The sequence below is a fragment of the Scyliorhinus torazame genome, chromosome 30 (assembly GCF_047496885.1).
Source record: "Scyliorhinus torazame isolate Kashiwa2021f chromosome 30, sScyTor2.1, whole genome shotgun sequence".
Classification (NCBI taxonomy): domain Eukaryota; kingdom Metazoa; phylum Chordata; class Chondrichthyes; order Carcharhiniformes; family Scyliorhinidae; genus Scyliorhinus; species Scyliorhinus torazame.
In genome coordinates, this window is record NC_092736.1 from 863,333 (window position 1) to 880,975 (window position 17,643).

At 52.1% G+C, this 17,643-nt stretch overlaps 1 protein-coding gene across 5 annotated transcripts in view; it reads right to left on the reverse strand.

The window, feature by feature from the left end:
- apba2b (amyloid beta (A4) precursor protein-binding, family A, member 2b) overlaps nt 1-17,643 on the reverse strand; it is a 91,054-nt gene that overhangs the window by 22,003 nt on the left and 51,408 nt on the right. For 2 of the 5 annotated variants that reach the window (XM_072492629.1, XM_072492630.1), the window contains exons 3-10: nt 17,499-17,579; nt 15,034-15,073; nt 11,186-11,331; nt 9,186-9,221; nt 8,595-8,681; nt 4,103-4,288; nt 3,455-3,634; nt 1,775-1,987 (exon numbers count right to left, since the gene is read on the reverse strand). In XM_072492629.1, the coding sequence (XP_072348730.1) occupies nt 1,775-1,987; nt 3,455-3,634; nt 4,103-4,288; nt 8,595-8,681; nt 9,186-9,221; nt 11,186-11,331; nt 15,034-15,073; nt 17,499-17,579 (969 nt within the window). The remainder of the gene's footprint in view (nt 1-1,774; nt 1,988-3,454; nt 3,635-4,102; nt 4,289-8,594; nt 8,682-9,185; nt 9,222-11,185; nt 11,332-15,033; nt 15,074-17,498; nt 17,580-17,643) is intronic. The other 3 variants (XM_072492631.1, XM_072492632.1, XM_072492633.1) reach the window with 3 other exon arrangements.

A 17,643-nucleotide genomic window follows, 5' to 3' on the forward strand; every position in this document is an offset into this window, starting at 1 on the left:
CAATTCTATCTCTGTTTTGGTTCCTATACAGACCATGACAACTGAATCCTCACGTGGCAATTTCCCGACCAGCCCTAAGCAGATAGTAGAACAATGTCTATGCCCCTGACTATATTGTCCCTTACTACCACTTTATTCCTACTATCTCCCTCTATCTGAACATCACTCTGTACCAAGGTCAGGCTGCTCCTCCACACGGTAGCCCTCACTCTTGTCCATACAAGCTGTAAGAGCCGCAAACTTGTCACTCAGTTGCAAGGGCTGAGGCTCTGACACTTCCACCTTCCCAACCCCTTTACCTGCCCGTCTCACAGTCACACACTCCACTCACCAAATCAAAGAACAAAGAGAAGTACAGCACAAGAACAGGCCTTTGGCTCTCCAAACCTGCACCAACCATGCTGCCCTTCTAACCTAAAACCTCGAAGGGCCGAATGGCCTAATTCTGCTCCTATGTCTTATGATCCGTTACCCTCTATTCCCATCCTATTCATGTATTTGTCAAGACGACCCTTAAACGTCACGATCATTCCTGCTTCCACCACCACCTTCCAAAATGCATTACCTCACATTTGTCCGGATTAAACTCCATCTGCCATCTCTCCGCCCAAGTCTCCAGACAATCTAAATCCTGCTGTATCCTCTGACAGTCTTCATCGCTATCCGCAATTCCACCAACCTTTGTGTCGTCTGCAAACTTACTAATCAGACCAGTTACATTCTCCTCCAAATAATTTATATATACTGCAAACAGCAAAGGTCCCAGCACTGATCCCTGTGGAACACCACTAGTCACAGCCCTCCAATTAGAAAAGCATCCTTCCACGGCTACCCTCTGTCTTCTATGACCTAGCCAGTTCTGTATCCACCTTGCCAGCTCACCCCTGATCCCGTGTGACTTCACCTTCTGTACCTGTCTGCCATGAGGGACCTTGTTAATGGCCTTACTGAAGTCCATGGAGACAACATCCACCTGCAACAATCATTTTTGTGACCTCCTCGAAAAACTCTATCAAGTTAGTGAGACACGACCTCCCCTTCACAAAACCGTGCTGCCTCTTACTAATACGTCCACTTACTTCCAAATGGGAATAAATCTTGTCTTGAAGAATCATCTCCAATAATTTTCCTACCATTGACGTAAGGCTCACCCGGCCTGTCATTTCCTGGATTATCCTTGCTAGCCTTCTTAAACAAAAAGAACAACATTGGCTACTCCCAGTCCTCTGGGACCTCACCTGTAGCCAATGAGGATACAAAGATTTCTGTCAAGACCCCAGCAATTTCCTCCCTCAGTATTCTGGGGTAGATCCCATCAGGCCCTGGGGACTTATCTGCCTTAATTATTTCAAGACACCCAACAACACCTCCTTTCTTGATCTTAATGTGACCCAGACTATCTACACCCCCTTCCCCAGACTCACCATCCGCCAAGTCCTTCTCTATGGTGAGAAAACTGAAGCCAAAGGTGACACTAATTTAAGGGGTGTGACTGTCTTCTGGACCCTCCCCGAGGGTCACAGTGACATCCAGGAGCATCCACATGCTGCAGCCATGATACATTACCCACCCGACCATCTTTATTCTCTTAATTAAATAGTTATTTTTCTTAATTTATAGTTCTCTTCACTGAACTCACCAAACTCACAGCTTGATACTCCTGCACTGGGAGGAGGTCAGGGGGCAACATCAACTCTCCTCTATCCTCTCTTGTCTTGGCTTTAAATCGAGCTCTCTGACAAGGTTACAGTACAACCATCGTACCCGGCATTACCTTAATGATTCCTTGGCATGTGGTGAGTGGGAGGCCGACTAGGCTGGTGCCGTTAATGGACATTATCTGGTCTCCAATGCTGAGCTTTCCTGAGCGAGCAGCCGGACCTGTATTCATCATGTTTGCTAGGATGACAGTGGGCAGGATTGAGCCCCATCCCGACTCCACAATCACAACCCCAAATATCTCCCCTTTTAGTTTCTCAACGTGTAGCTATGGAAACAGTGAGAGAAGACAACAAGCCCCAAGATTACTGAGTAAAGTACCAGCGACAGAAAACCCCAATCATCCCCCACAATCACATATTAGCAGCATCAACCTGAAGGACAATGTACCCAGGAGGGGGTAGGGAGGGGGCATAAAATCCCAGGGGGTCTAGTTTGTACCCACTGGAGGAGGGGAAGAGTGGAGGAGTGTCTACCTGGGGGTGAAAAACAGTGCACGGGGCAGGGTGTAGGATGGAGGGAGCAGGTGCACATGAGACGAGGGAGGGGGACCGTTTGGAGGGGAGGAGGGAGGGGGACCGTTTGGAGGGGAGGAGGGAGGGGGACCGTTTGGAGGGGAGGAGGGAGGGGGACTGTTTGGAGGGGAGGAGGGAGGGAGACCGTTTGGAGGGGAGGAGGGAGGGAGACCGTTTGGAGGGGAGGAGAGAGGGGGACCGTTTGGAGGGGAGGAGGGAGGGGGACCGCTTGGAGGGGAGGAGGGAGGGGGACTGTTTGGAGGGGAGGAGGGAGGGAGACCGTTTGGAGGGGAGGAGAGAGGGGGAACATTTGGAGGGGAGGAGGGAGGGAGACCGTTTGGAGGGGAGGAGAGAGGGGGAACATTTGGAGGGGAGGAGGGAGGGGACCGTTTGGAGGGGAGGAGAGAATGACTCTGTGGAGGGGAGGAGGGAGGGGGACCTGGAGCAGTACCAGAGGGAGGGGGAACACATGCAGGACAGTTGTTTGAGGGACTGCATACTGGACAGGTGGGAGGGGGAATGTTCGCAGGGGAAGAGGGAGGGGAGTGTACGCAGAACAGGATACTGGGGCCAGATGTGGAAAGATGCTGCGTAACAAAGAGTAGAGACTAGGTAAGAGAGGAAAATAGTAATATGGGAAATGAGGGTCAGAGAATGACAGGCAGGGCCAGAGAGAAAAATACCAAAGGAAAAGGATATAACTGCACATAGATGAGTGGCAGGTGAGAATTTAAAGAATAGAGAACAACTAAAAGCTTAATCAGGATAAAGAAAATAGAGTATGAGTGGAAGTTAGCCAGAAATGTAAAAACGGATAGCACGAGTTTCTACAGGTATTTAAAAAGGAGAAGAGTCAGGAAAGTGAGGGTTGGTCCTCTAGAGTCAGAATGGGGAGTTAATCATATTTAACAAGGAAATGGTGGATAAAATGGATAAATATTTTGTTTCTGTCTTCACTGTATACTTCATCTGACAATTCTTTTCCCACTCACGTAACTTATCGATACCTTTGCAGACTCTTTACGTCCTCTCCACATCTTACTTTCCTACCCAAGTTGGTGACATTGGCAAATTTAGCTGCCATATATTTGATCCCTTTGGAGTGTGTATGTGAGGTGGGGGTGTACTGGGAGAGGGAGGGAGGAAGGGAATGTGCACCGTGGAGGGGTGGGGTGGGGAAGGGAATGGGGGAAACATACACCGGGCGCTGAGTAATTCACCTCTTTACAATTGGCAGAGTTGGAGAAATGGACGAGGTCATCATTGTACATTTCCTGTGTATTGATGATGTCACTGTATTCCTTCTGACTCAGATCCTCAGGGTTAATCCCATTGGCTCGCAGAAACTCTTGGTAGGCAACACTAAATGCCTGTCCAATAGACTGAGCTATCAGCTGTGCCTGTACGGGTACAAGACAGATTATTGAAAACATCAAGACAATGAATGGTTCAAACCTCACTGCCTGGCTCATTAATGAGTGCTTGTCTGGTACAGCACTGGGTCACAGACAGCATCGATCCCTGGTCCTCATTCACTTAACAATTAATAAAATGTTCAATACTCAAGAGCAGCATGAAATTCTCGATTACCAAACCTGGACTTGCCCCACTGGTAAGGAACAGGCTGTCTCCCTGAGCCCTCATCTGCTGTCCACAGGCTTCAGTAAGGCCTGTTCAGGCTCTGTACATTAATCAGATCCCAGGTGCCCAGCACTATCCACCTGGGGGAAGCCCAAGTTCCCAGTGGGGGACAGACTAGCGACACAAAATATTTCTGCTGAGGCTGTTGACTGCATTGCCTGAGGAGCTGGAACCAAGCAAGAGGCAGATGAGGAGGAGACAGGACAGGGGAAGCACCTCATACTCACATCCTCAGACTCAAAGACATGACAGACCATCTTGTATTGTTTCTTGGTCTCCAGGCTCCCGGGCGTGCTCTCGATACAATCCTGGGAAGCTGCCCGTGGCACTCGCCGCCGGGCCATCAGAACAACAATGTTGCCAATGTCCGCGATGTAGGATATTGTGCGCAGGGCATGGTCCATCATTGGCTCCTGGGATAGGAGAAACATCAGGATTAGCAGCTGCTGATGGAACCCACAGCCGTTAATTAACGGAATTGCAGATATGAGAACCCCTCAAGCTGCAGATCTGGAAACAGTATCAGCAGAGGAATTGACGCTCATTCCTTTATGGCGAATGTATGGAATTGATATATATATCATATGTATCTGGTACAGTAATGTTTCAAAAGCCTGGGTTAAGGTGTATTTGTATCAGCTGCAGTAATTTTAAAAATATCCTGGTTTAAAAGAAATAGAGACTTCATGGCTGCAGACGGTGTAATTAAGATGTTGTAAAAGTGGGATCATCCTTCTTTCAAACCTTGTTTATGTTTACAAGGAGAGGCTTCATGTGATTTTGTGATATTTCAAGGGATTTCTTAGGGTGTAGAAAAGGGGATTATGTAATCAATGGGAGGAGCCAGGGCTGTAGCAGGCAGTCAGTTTTGACCTATTTTTAATTTTGGCTGTGACCTGAACAGCAACCTCTGCAGAAGGCTGTCAGAGAAATAGCGTTAGTCTGGTAAGATCTCACTCCATTAAAGCAGCCTCTCAAAAGATCTGTCTATCCAAAGATTGGGAAGGAATCCTGGGGCGCGATTCTCCACTCCCACGCCGGTTGGGAGAATCGCCTGGGCCGCCAAAATTTCCGGGGACGCCGGTCCAACACCCTCCCACGATTCTCCCAAGCGGCGGGAACGGCCCGGTGGAGTTTCGCGGGCCGCAGGCCGGAGAATCGCCGGAGACACCGAAAATGGCGATTCTCCGGCACCCCCGCTATTCTCAGGCCCGGATGGGCCGAGCGGCCAGGCTAAAACGGCGGGTTCCCCCTGGCGCCGTCCAAACCTGGTCGCTGCAGTCGTGGGCGGTGCGTGAATGCTGGGGGGGTGGCCTGTGGGGGGGCGAGGGGGGTTCCTGCACCGGGCTTCACCTGGAATGTGGGGTGGCCCGTGATCAGTGCCCACAGATCGTCGGGTCGTCCTCTCTGAAGGGGGACCTCCTTCCTTCCGCGGCCCCGCAAGATCCGTCCCCCATCTTCTTGCGGGGCGGACTTAGAGGGGACGGCAACCCCCGCATGCGCGGATGACGTCCGTTATGCAGCGGCAGCCGCGTCATCTATGCGGCGCCGCTTTTACGCAGGCGACAAGGCCTGGCGCGTGTAGATGACGCGGCCCCGATACTGGCCCATTGTCAGGGCCTGAATCGGTCGGGACCGGGGCCGCTCCGTCGTGAACCTCAACGGCGTTCACGACGGCGCGGCCACTTCAGCGTGGGAGTGGAGAATCCCGCCCCCTGTGTTTGCTAACTCTATTTAAAAGTGTTTTTTGACCTGTGATGGGTTTTGCTTGATTGGTGATAAAGAAAGTAACAGTTAGAAGTTAAAGTGTACTTTTTTATTGTTAAACATTATTTAACTGCTAACTGTAACTATATTTCTGTGATGTTAAGGTAGTTTAATAAAGTTTGTTTTAATATACCATATCACTATATCTGTGTGAAATCACTTCTGGAGACTTCCCTCACAGTTTTACAAATTTTTAAAAAGTATTGGACCTCCTATCCAATATCCGAGCAAATGTTGGGTTCTGGCTCAGGATCAGAGTCGCTCTTATGATGCTTTACGTTGACAGCAGCTGAAATTTCAGCCATGTCTCAGTGGGTAACAACTTCCTCCAAGAGTTCAAAATGCGTTTCAGCCCCAATTGAGAGGTTGGAGCAAAATCTGCAGGCATTAGCGAGGCTGTGTCACAGAGAGAGTCAGGATCAAGGGGGCCCGCATAGTTGGAGGTTCAGCACTGGCGGAACGCTAGGCTGTCAGAGGGTCAGTACTGAGGGAGTGCAGCACTGTCAGAGGGTCAGTACTGAGGGAGCGCCGCACTGTCAGAGCGTCAGTACTGAGGGAGTGCTGCACTGTCAGAGGGTCAGTACTGAGGGAGCGCCACACTGTCAGAGGGTCAGTACTGAGGGAGTGCCGCACTGTCAGAGGGTCAGTACTGAGGGAGTGCTGCACTGTCAGAGGGTCAGTACTGAGGGAGTGCTGCACTGTCAGAGCGTCAGTACTGAGGGAGTGCTGCACTGTCAGAGGGTCAGTACTGAGGGAGTGCTGCACTGTCAGAGGGTCAGTACTGAGGGAGTGCTGCACTGTCAGAGGGTCAGTGCTGAGGGAGTGCCGCACTGTCAGAAGGTCAGTACTGAGGGAGTGCCGCACTGTCAGAAGGTCAGTACTGAGGGAGTGCTGCACTGTTTGAGGGGGGGTAGTGAGGGAGTGCTGCACTGTCAGAGGGTCAGTACTGAGGGAGCGCTGCACTGTCAGAGGGTCAGTACTGAGGGAGTGCTGCACTGTCAGAGGGTCAGTACTGAGGGAGTGCTGCACTGTCAGAGGGTCAGTGCTGAGGGAGTGCCGCACTGTCAGAAGGTCAGTACTGAGGGAGTGCTGCACTGTTTGAGGGGGGGTAGTGAGGGAGTGCTGCACTGTCAGAGGGTCAGTACTGAGGGAGCGCCACACTGTCAGAGGGTCAGTACTGAGGGAGTGCAGCACTGTCAGAGGGTCAGTACTGAGGGAGCGCCGCACTGTCAGAGCGTCAGTACTGAGGGAGTGCAGCACTGTCAGAGGGTCAGTACTGAGGGAGCGCCGCACTGTCAGAGCGTCAGTACTGAGGGAGTGCAGCACTGTCAGAGGGTCAGTACTGAGGGAGCGCCGCACTGTCAGAGCGTCAGTACTGAGGGAGTGCTGCACTGTCAGAGGGTCAGTACTGAGGGAGCGCCACACTGTCAGAGGGTCAGTACTGAGGGAGTGCCGCACTGTCAGAGGGTCAGTACTGAGGGAGTGCTGCACTGTCAGAGGGTCAGTACTGAGGGAGTGCTGCACTGTCAGAGCGTCAGTACTGAGGGAGTGCTGCACTGTCAGAGGGTCAGTACTGAGGGAGTGCTGCACTGTCAGAGGGTCAGTACTGAGGGAGTGCTGCACTGTCAGAGGGTCAGTGCTGAGGGAGTGCCGCACTGTCAGAAGGTCAGTACTGAGGGAGTGCTGCACTGTTTGAGGGGGGGTAGTGAGGGAGTGCTGCACTGTCAGAGGGTCAGTACTGAGGGAGCGCTGCACTGTCAGAGGGTCAGTACTGAGGGAGTGCTGCACTGTCAGAGGGTCAGTACTGAGGGAGTGCTGCACTGTCAGAGGGTCAGTGCTGAGGGAGTGCCGCACTGTCAGAAGGTCAGTACTGAGGGAGTGCTGCACTGTTTGAGGGGGGGTAGTGAGGGAGTGCTGCACTGTCAGAGGGTCAGTACTGAGGGAGCGCTGCACTGTCAGAGGGTCAGTACTGAGGGAGTGCTGCACTGTTTGAGGGGGGGGTAGTGAGGGAGCATCACACTGTCGGAGGTGATGTTGAGACATTATATATTGAGCCCCTCTCTGCTCTCCAATGTAGATTTACAAAATCCCATTTTAGAATGAAGAGTTTTCCTTGTTTCCTGAACCAATATCTATCCCTCAGATAACCCCTAAAACAGATTCTCAGGGTTTTTCACAATGCTGTTTGGGAGATATTCCTTGGTGCTTCTTGTTACACCATGACCCACCTCAAAATACTTCATTGGCTGTTCAGAGCACCCCGAGGCCTGGATGCCACAGGGACGTGTTTTGCTTGTTAACTCTTTATTCACCAGGCTGCTATTCCTGTTACCCAGGTCTCCCTGCACATTGCCTATACCTGGGAGCAAGGCTTTCTCCCCCTCCCGTCTCACTCCATCCATTGATTTTATGGAGAACCTCAGGTACAGCCATTTGCGACTTTACAATGAATATACTGAATCTCCTTCACTGCTAATGGGCAGCACGGTAGCACAGTGGTTAGCACTGTTGCTTCACAGCGCCAGGGTCCCAGGTTCGATTCCGGCTTGGGTCACTGTCTGTGCGGAGTCTGCACGTTCTCCCCGTGTCTGTGTGGGTTTCCTCCGGGTGCTCCGGTTTCCTCCCACAGTCCAAAGAAGTGCTTGTTAGATGAATTGGATATTCTGAATTTTCCCTCTGTGTACCCGAACAGGCGCCGGAATGTGGCGACTAGGGGCTTTTCACAATAACTTCATTGCAGTGTTAATGCCAGCCTACTTGTGATACTAATAAAGATTATTATTTTAACCAGCAAAGTGGAACTGGCAGCGAGCAGCTTGACTGCTTCAATATTTCGCTCAGAATCCTGGAGTGTTCCATAATCGTCTCGTCAGCCTGCCCACTTCCTCTCCCCCTCTCCCTCCCCCACATCCACTGGGGCGGGTCCCCGAGTATCGCAAACACAACTGTTACCTGCGAATCCGCATTCAGAACTTTAATCCTCTGGGTGGAGATGAACAGATCGACTTCGGTCATTGGCTGAGAATCTCCATCGGAAACCTGAAAGAAAGATGTTGACAGGGTCGGTGCGAAAGCAGACGTGGGAATCTGCGTCTGACAGTGATTCACTCGCCAGCTAAACATCGCTGTTGAGTTCGGCATCCATTTTGTATAATGCAACACTCAATTAAACCATGTCCCATTAAAGCAAACAAAATGGTTTAAAACCATGGGGGCGTCACGGTGGCACAGTGCTTAGCACTGCTGCCTCACAGCGCCAGGGACCCGGGTTCACTTCCAGCCTCGGGTGACTGTGTGGAGTCTGCACGTCCTCCCCGTGTCTGCGTGGGTTTCCTCCGGGTGCTCCGGTTTCCTCCCACAGTCCAAAGACGTGCAGGTTAGGTGGATTGGCCGTGCTAAATTGCCCTTAGTGTCCAAAAGGTTAGGTGAGGTTACTGGGATAAGGGGCCTACAGACTCGATGGGCCGAATGGCCTCCTGCTGCACTGTAGGGATTCCGTGAAATAATGATCCCGGGGCAGTCTCCTGGAGGCTGGTTACTTACCCCTTTCTTCTTGCTCTTTGATGTTTTCTGCACCCTCTGAAGGACAGTAAAATGAGAAAACGTTAGTCACTGGAGATGGCGCAATAGATACTGACACGCAGCATGTACCCCATGGCGGTGGTGGGGTTTTGGGGTGTGGGGTGGGAGGAGGGACAGTGATGGGAGGGGGGGGAGGGGGAGGGAAGGGGTTGTAATGACACAGCCCTGCGTGCACTGTCATCGTATCTCCTCACCGTCACACTGTGCACACACAACATGACCGTTTCATCCTGACCCAGAGCGATTGGCCTCAATACTTCCCCATCCCGGTTGATGGTGCAGCACGGTCTCATTTGAAGAAGAATGTTTTCTCTCAAAGAGCGGTGAATCTTTGGGATGTTTTTCCCGGGAAGCTGTGGAGGTCGAATCCTTGAACATTTTCACGGTCGAGATGAATAGGTTTGTAATATGTTGGGGAATTATGGGTTACGGAGATGAGCCAGGAGGAAAATGGATTTAGTGAGTGTTAGATCAGCCATGATCGTATTGAATGGAGGAGCGGCTCGAAGGGCTGAATGGCCTCCTTCTGCTCCCATTTCTTATGGACTTTTATCTTCACTCCTCAAAGGTCTGGGCCTAGTTTTTAGGCTGTGTCCCCTTGTTCTCGCGCCCCAACCAGCAGAAATAGTTTCTCTCCGTCTACCCTATTATTCCCCTCAATATCTTGAAAACTTTGCTCAAATCACCCTTTAAACTTCTGAAAATCGACAATACTATCCTGGTTTAACTAATCTTCATAATTTAATCCCAGGAGTCAAAGTTATCATTCTGGTAAATTAACATATTCTCCCGCACAAGCCAATCATTTTTCAGGTATGCTGCCCAGAACTGCTCTGCCTCTAGGTTTGGTCTAATCAGGACTTTGTACAAATGAAGGGTGACATCTACCCTCTTCCAGTCCTTTAGAAATAAAGGCCAGCATTCTATTATCCTTCTTGGCTATCAGTTCATCACAATTGAATGATCTTGGGACCTGGAACCCCCAAGACTGTTTGCTCCTCCACCTTTTCTAGTTTTTCAACATTTGTAAAGACCCTAAGACATAGGAGCAGAATTAGGCCACTCGGCCCATCGAGTCTGCTCCGCCATTCAATCATGGCTGATATTTTTCTCATCCCCATTCTCCTGTCTTCTCCCCATAACCCCTGATCCCCGTATTGATCAAGAACCTATCGTTCTCTGTCTTAAAGGCACTCCGTGAATTGGCCTCCACAGCCTCTGCGGCAAAGCGTTCCACAGATTCACCACCCTCTGGCTGAAGAAATTCCTCCTCATCTCTGTTTTGAAGGATTGTCCCTTTAGTCTGAGATGGTGTCCTCTGCTTCTAGTCTCTCCTACAAGTGGAAACATCCTCTCCAGGTCCACTCTATCCAGGCCTCGCAATATCTTGTAAGTTTCAATAAGATCCCCCCTCATCCTTCTAAACAGTGTCCTCTAGCGTTGCATCATCAGCTTTCCGCCCCATCATCCAAGTCGTTACAAATAACAGTGCGTAGCTGAGCCCCCAACACATAGCTTGCAGGATACCACTAGTCCCAACTTCAACTTTATCAAACTCTGAGGGGCATCATCAATTGCCTCCTTTAAAGTCCTTATTAGTAATATCCATGGACAATGCCCTGTTCAGTCCCAGAATCACTTGTTCAAAGAATTCAGTCAGATTGGTGAGGGATTACCTGTGCTGTATGTGTCCATGTTAGTTATCTAATCAGCTGAAATATTTTACAATATTCAGTTACTCTATCATTACCAACAGAGTCCAATTATTACCCAACAAAAGATGTTGGATGAACTGGTCTATAATTCCTTGGTCTCCTCTCAATGAGACAAGTAAGCATTAGCGATGAACACAGCATCTTTGGGCAACCCTTTGCTATTTTAACAATACATCAGGTCATAACTACATCTGTAGAATGGCAGAGTTTGATCGGCAGTGAAACAAGCTGAATTAAACAAGGTACCTTGATGCGACCCACAGCTTCCTGGGCTTGCATCATCCGGATATTTTTGGAGGGGTTCCGCTCAGATAATAACTGCGTGGAGCCCAGGTAATTGGCTGCAAAAATGATCCCGTCAATCAGGTCCTCTGGCTCACAGGGACCTGGAACTTAACCAAAAGCAACACAGCATCAAAGGTGAAGAAATCCCTATGGGGTCTAACATGGGTAGCAAAATATCAATTACAGGCAGACACAAAGTCAAGTGAAAATATTAAACAGTTCGCTCTGGGAAATGCTCGCTCTGGGAAATGCTCGCTCTGGGGCATGCTCGCTCTGGGGCATGCTCGCTCTGGGGCATGCTCGCTCTGGGGCATGCTCGCTCTGGGGCATGTTCGCTCGGGGGCATGCTCGCTCGGGGGCATGCTCGCTCTGGGGCATGCTCGCTCTGGGGCATGCTCGCTCTGGGGCATGCTCGCTCTGGGGCATGCTCGCTCTGGGAAATGCTCGCTCTGGGAAATGCTCGCTCTGGGAAATGCTCGCTCTGGGAAATGCTCGCTCTGGGGCATGCTCGCTCTGGGGCATGCTCGCTCTGGGGCATGCTCGCTCTGGGGCATGCTCGCTCTGGGACATGCTCGCTCTGGGGCATGCTCGCTCTGGGGCATGCTCGCTCTGGGGCATGCTCGCTCTGGGGCATGCTCGCTCTGGGGCATGCTCGCTCTGGGGCATGCTCGCTCTGGGGCATGCTCGCTCTGGGAAATGCTCGCTCTGGGAAATGCTCGCTCTGGGGCATGCTCGCTCTGGGAAATGCTCGCTCTGGGAAATGCTCGCTCTGGGAAATGCTCGCTCTGGGAAATGCTCGCTCTGGGGCATGCTCGCTCTGGGGCATGCTCGCTCTGGGGCATGCTCGCTCTGGGGCATGCTCGCTCTGGGGCATGCTCGCTCTGGGACATGCTCGCTCTGGGGCATGCTCGCTCTGGGGCATGCTCGCTCTGGGGCATGCTCGCTCTGGGGCATGCTCGCTCTGGGGCATGCTCGCTCTGGGGCATGCTCGCTCTGGGGCATGCTCGCTCTGGGGCATGCTCGCTCTGGGAAATGCTCGCTCTGGGAAATGCTCGCTCTGGGGCATGCTCGCTCTGGGGCATGCTCGCTCTGGGGCATGCTCGCTCTGGGGCATGCTCGCTCTGGGGCATGCTCGCTCTGGGGCATGCTCGCTCTGGGGCATGCTCGCTCTGGGAAGTGTTCTCTCTGGGAAGTGTTCTCTCTGGGAAGTGTTCTCTCTGGGAAGTGTTCTCTCTGGGAAGTGTTCGCTCTGGGAAGTGTTCGCTCTGGGAAGTGTTCGCTCTGGGAAGTGTTCGCTCTGGGAAGTGTTCGCTCTGGGAAGTGTTCGCTCTGGGAAGTGTTCGCTCTGGGAAGTGTTCGCTCTGGAAAGTGTTCGCTCTGGAAAGTGTTCGCTCTGGAAAGTGTTCGCTCTGGAAAGTGTTCGCTCTGGAAAGTGTTCGCTCTGGAAAGTGTTCGCTCTGGAAAGTGTTCGCTCTGGGAAGTGTTCGCTCTGGGAAGTGTTCGCTCTGGAAAGTGTTCGCTCTGGAAAGTGTTCGCTCTGGAAAGTGTTCGCTCTGGGAAGTGTTCGCTCTGGGAAGTGTTCGCTCTGGGAAGTGTTCGCTCTGGGAAGTGTTCGCTCTGGGAAATGTTCGCTCTGGGAAGTGTTCGCTCTGGGAAGTGTTCGCTCTGGGAAGTGTTCGCTCTGGGAAGTGTTCGCTCTGGGAAGTGTTCGCTCTGGGAAATGCTCGCTCTGGGAAATGCTCGCTCTGGGAAATGCTCGCTCTGGGAAATGCTCGCTCTGGGGCATGCTCGCTCTGGGGCATGCTCGCTCTGGGGCATGCTCGCTCTGGGGCATGCTCGCTCTGGGGCATGCTCGCTCTGGGGCATGCTCGCTCTGGGGCATGCTCGCTCTGGGGCATGCTCGCTCTGGGGCATGCTCGCTCTGGGGCATGCTCGCTCTGGGGCATGCTCGCTCTGGGGCATGCTCGCTCTGGGGCATGCTCGCTCTGGGGCATGCTCGCTCTGGGGCATGCTCGCTCTGGGGCATGCTCGCTCTGGGGCAAGCTCGCTCTGGGGCAAGCTCGCTCTGGGGCAAGCTCGCTCTGGGGCAAGCTCGCTCTGGGGCAAGCTCGCTCTGGGGCATGCTCGCTCTGGGGCATGCTCGCTCTGGGGCATGCTCGCTCTGGGGCATGCTCGCTCTGGGGCATGCTCGCTCTGGGGCATGCTCGCTCTGGGGCATGCTCGCTCTGGGGCATGCTCGCTCTGGGGCATGCTCGCTCTGGGGCATGCTCGCTCTGGGAAATGCTCGCTCTGGGAAATGCTCGCTCTGGGAAATGCTCGCTCTGGGAAATGCTCGCTCTGGGAAATGCTCGCTCTGGGAAATGCTCGCTCTGGGAAATGCTCGCTCTGGGAAATGCTCGCTCTGGGAAATGCTCGCTCTGGGAAATGCTCGCTCTGGGAAATGCTCGCTCTGGGAAATGCTCGCTCTGGGAAATGCTCGCTCTGGGAAATTCTCGCTCTGGGAAATTCTCGCTCTGGGAAATTCTCGCTCTGGGAAATTCTCGCTCTGGGAAATTCTCGCTCTGGGAAATGCTCGCTCTGGGAAATGCTCGCTCTGGGAAATGCTCGCTCTGGGAAATGCTCGCTCTGGGAAATGCTCGCTCTGGGAAATGCTCGCTCTGGGAAATGCTCGCTCTGGGAAGTGCTCTCTCTGGGAAGTGCTCTCTCTGGGAAGTGTTCGCTCTGGGAAGTGTTCGCTCTGGGAAGTGTTCGCTCTGGGAAGTGTTCGCTCTGGGAAGTGTTCGCTCTGGGAAGTGTTCGATCTGGGAAATGTTCGCTCTGGGAAGTGTTCGCTCTGGGAAGTGTTCGCTCTGGGAAATGTTCGCTCTGGGAAGTGTTCGCTCTGGGAAGTGTTCGCTCTGGGAAGTGTTCGCTCTGGGAAGTGTTCGCTCTGGGAAGTGTTCGCTCTGGGAAATGTTCGCTCTGGGAAGTGTTCGCTCTGGGAAGTGTTCGCTCTGGGAAGTGTTCGCTCTGGGAAGTGTTCGCTCTGGGAAATGTTCGCTCTGGGAAATGTTCGCTCTGGGAAATGTTCGCTCTGGGAAATGTTCGCTCTGGGAAATGTTCGCTCTGGGAAATGTTCGCTCTGGGAAATGTTCGCTCTGGGAAATGTTCGCTCTGGGAAATGTTCGCTCTGGGAAGTGTTCGCTCTGGGAAATGTTCGCTCTGGGAAATGTTCGCTCCTGAAGTGAATAGCAATGCATTTACTCCAAAAGGTTGTAACAAATTACTTTTTAAAAGTCCAAGTCACTTCCTTTTTCCGGTTTGCTGTCTTCTTTACTAACTTTGGAAGAATGACTTGCCATTTATTCAAGGATAGTTAGTGACAAGTCTATCCTGTAACAGCTGTTTATCATTACTTCAAAATCACCGGGCTTCCGTCACGGAGAGTCAATCACTGAGCGTCAATCACCCGTTTAAATCGATCATTGTAGCCGTCCTCCTTTACATGCTCAATGTTGGGGGTCATGGGGGGCAGGTTCTATACCTACAGAGGGTTCTGGAGAAGAGTTATATGGACTCGGAACATTAACTCTGGTCCCCTCTCCACAGATGCTGTCAGACCTGCTGAGTTTATCCAGCATTTTCTGTTTTTTATTTCAGATTTCCCTTTCTCCAGTATTTTGTTTCTATTTAATTATGGCAGCCTCTTGCTGATGTGTGTTGTGATATTGAGAAGCGTTTGTTACACTGAATGACCCCTTAGGTTTCCCATTCCAGCCAGCTTCTGTTTGACGAGCCATTTCTATCTGGCGATATCGCGAAGCACTCACCATCCACAAAGTTGGGAAAGGTTGATGGTTTCTTTGTTTGCTGAAAGAGAAACCAGATGTTAGCAGCTGTCCTGTCCCACACTAACTAACCAGATATTAGCAGCTGTCCTGTCCCACATGAACTAACCAGATGTTACCAGCTGTCTGTCCCACACTAACTAACCAGATGTTAGCAGCTGTCCTGTCCCACACTAACTAACCAGATGTTAGCAGCTGTCCTGTCCCACACTAACTAACAAGGTGTTAGCAGCTGTCTGTCCCACAGCACCGCACTAACTAACCAGATATTAGCAGCTGTCCTTTCCCACACTAACTAACCAGATGTTAGCAGCTGTCTGTCCCACAGCACCGCACTAACTAACCAGATGTTAACAGCTGTCTGTCCCACAGTATCACACTAACTAACCAGATGTTAGCAGTTGTCTGTCCCACACTAACTAACCAGATGTTAGCAGCTGTCCTGTCTGACACTAACTAACCAGATGTTAGCAGCTGTCTGTCCCACAGCACCGCACTAACTAACCAGATATTAGCAGCTGTCTGTCCCATAGCACCGCACTAACTAACCAGATGTTAGCAGCTGCCTGTCCCACAGCACCGCACTAACTAACCAGATATTAGCAGCTGTCTGTCCCACAGCACCGCACTAACTAACCAGATGTTAGCAGCTGTCTATCCCACAGCACCGCACTAACTAACCAGATGTTAGCAGCTGCCTGTCCCACAGCACCGCACTAACTAACCAGATGTTAGCAGCTGTCGGTCCCACAGCACCGCACTAACTAACCAGATATTAGCAGCTGTCCTTTCCCACACTAACTAACCAGATGTTAGCAGCTGTCTGTCCCACAGCACCGCACTAACTAACCAGATGTTAACAGCTGTCTGTCCCACAGTATCACACTAACTAACCAGATGTTAGCAGCTGTCCTGTCTGACACTAACTAACCAGATGTTAGCAGCTGTCTATCCCTCAGCACCGCACTAACTAACCAGATGTTAGCAGCTGCCTGTCATACAGCACCGCACTAACTAACCAGATGTTAGCAGCTGTCTGTCCCACAGCACCGCACTAACTAACCAGATGTTAGCAGCTGCCTGTCATACAGCACCGCACTAACTAACCAGATGTTAGCAGCTGTCTGTCCCACAGCACCGCACTAACTAACCAGATGTTAGCAGCTGTCTGTCCCACAGTATCACACTAACTAACCAGATGTTAGCAGCTGTCTGTCCCACAGCACCACGCTAACTAACCAGAAGTTAGCAGCTGTCTGTCCCACAGCACCACACTAACTAACCAGATATTAGCAGCTGTCTGTCCCACAGCACCGCACTAACTAACCAGATGTTAGCAGTTGTCTGTCCCACAGCACCGCACTAACTAACCAGATGTTAGCAGCTGCCTGTCCCACAGCACTGTACTAACCAGATGTTAGCAGCTGCCTGTCCCACAGCACCGCACTAACTAACCAGATATTAGCAGCTGTCCGTCCCACAGCACCGCACTAACTAACCAGATGTTAGCAGCTGTCTGTCCCACCATATCACACCAGTACCCACACACTGACCGGTACCCGCACTGACCGGTACCCACGATGACCGGTACCCGCGCTGACCAGTACCCACGCTGACCGGTACCCGCACTGACCAGTACCCACAATGACCGGTACCCGCACTGACCGGTACCCACGCTGACCGGTACCCGCGCTGACCGGTACCCGCGCTGACCGGTACCCGCGCTGACCAGTACCCGCGCTGACCAGTACCCGCGCTGACCGGTACCCGCGCTGACCGGTACCCGCGCTGACCGGTACCCACTCTGACCGGTACCCACTCTGACCAGTACCTGCGCTGACCGACCGGTACCTGCGCTGACCGACCGGTACCTGCACTGACCGGCCGGTACCTGCACTGACCGACCGGTACCTGCACTGACCGGCCGGTACCTGCACTGACCGACCGGTACCTGCGCTGACCGACCGGTACCTGCACTGACCGGCCGGTACCTGCACTGACCGACCGGTACCTGCACTGACCGACCGGTACCTGCACTGACCGACCGGTACCTGCACTGACTGGCCGGTACCTGCACTGACTCTCCCTCGAGTGCAGACACTGGACACCTGAGGCTGACTAGCCAGGTTGTCAATCTTCCCGTGTTAATGAAGGTGACGTGTGTCTCAAGGATATTTAAAACCTTATACAACTGCAGCCACACCTGTCATTGATGCACATTCCATTTGGAGTCACTGAACAGCGACCAAGAGCACAAGTCCTGCCTCTCTGTGGTCATTCCGATCGCAGCTCCAGTCCTCCCCCAACAGATTCCCGCTGACTCTGTCGACACGGTAAACCTCTAACAGGCCTTCCTGGGCTGCCTGCTCAGTACCTGCCTAATTCTCCCACTGAGCCACGAATATTTCATTAAAGGATAACGATCACAGTAAAGGAGCTGAACTTACCTCAGAAAGATAGTTATTGTTAACCGGGCCGTTGAGGTCGGAGCGCTGCTGTTTCCGCGACTGCTCGATGTCAGGGGTTTCCTGTGAGCAACAAAAAAACTCTTTACAACTTCCATTTATCCCCCTCCTCCCGATATGACCTTCC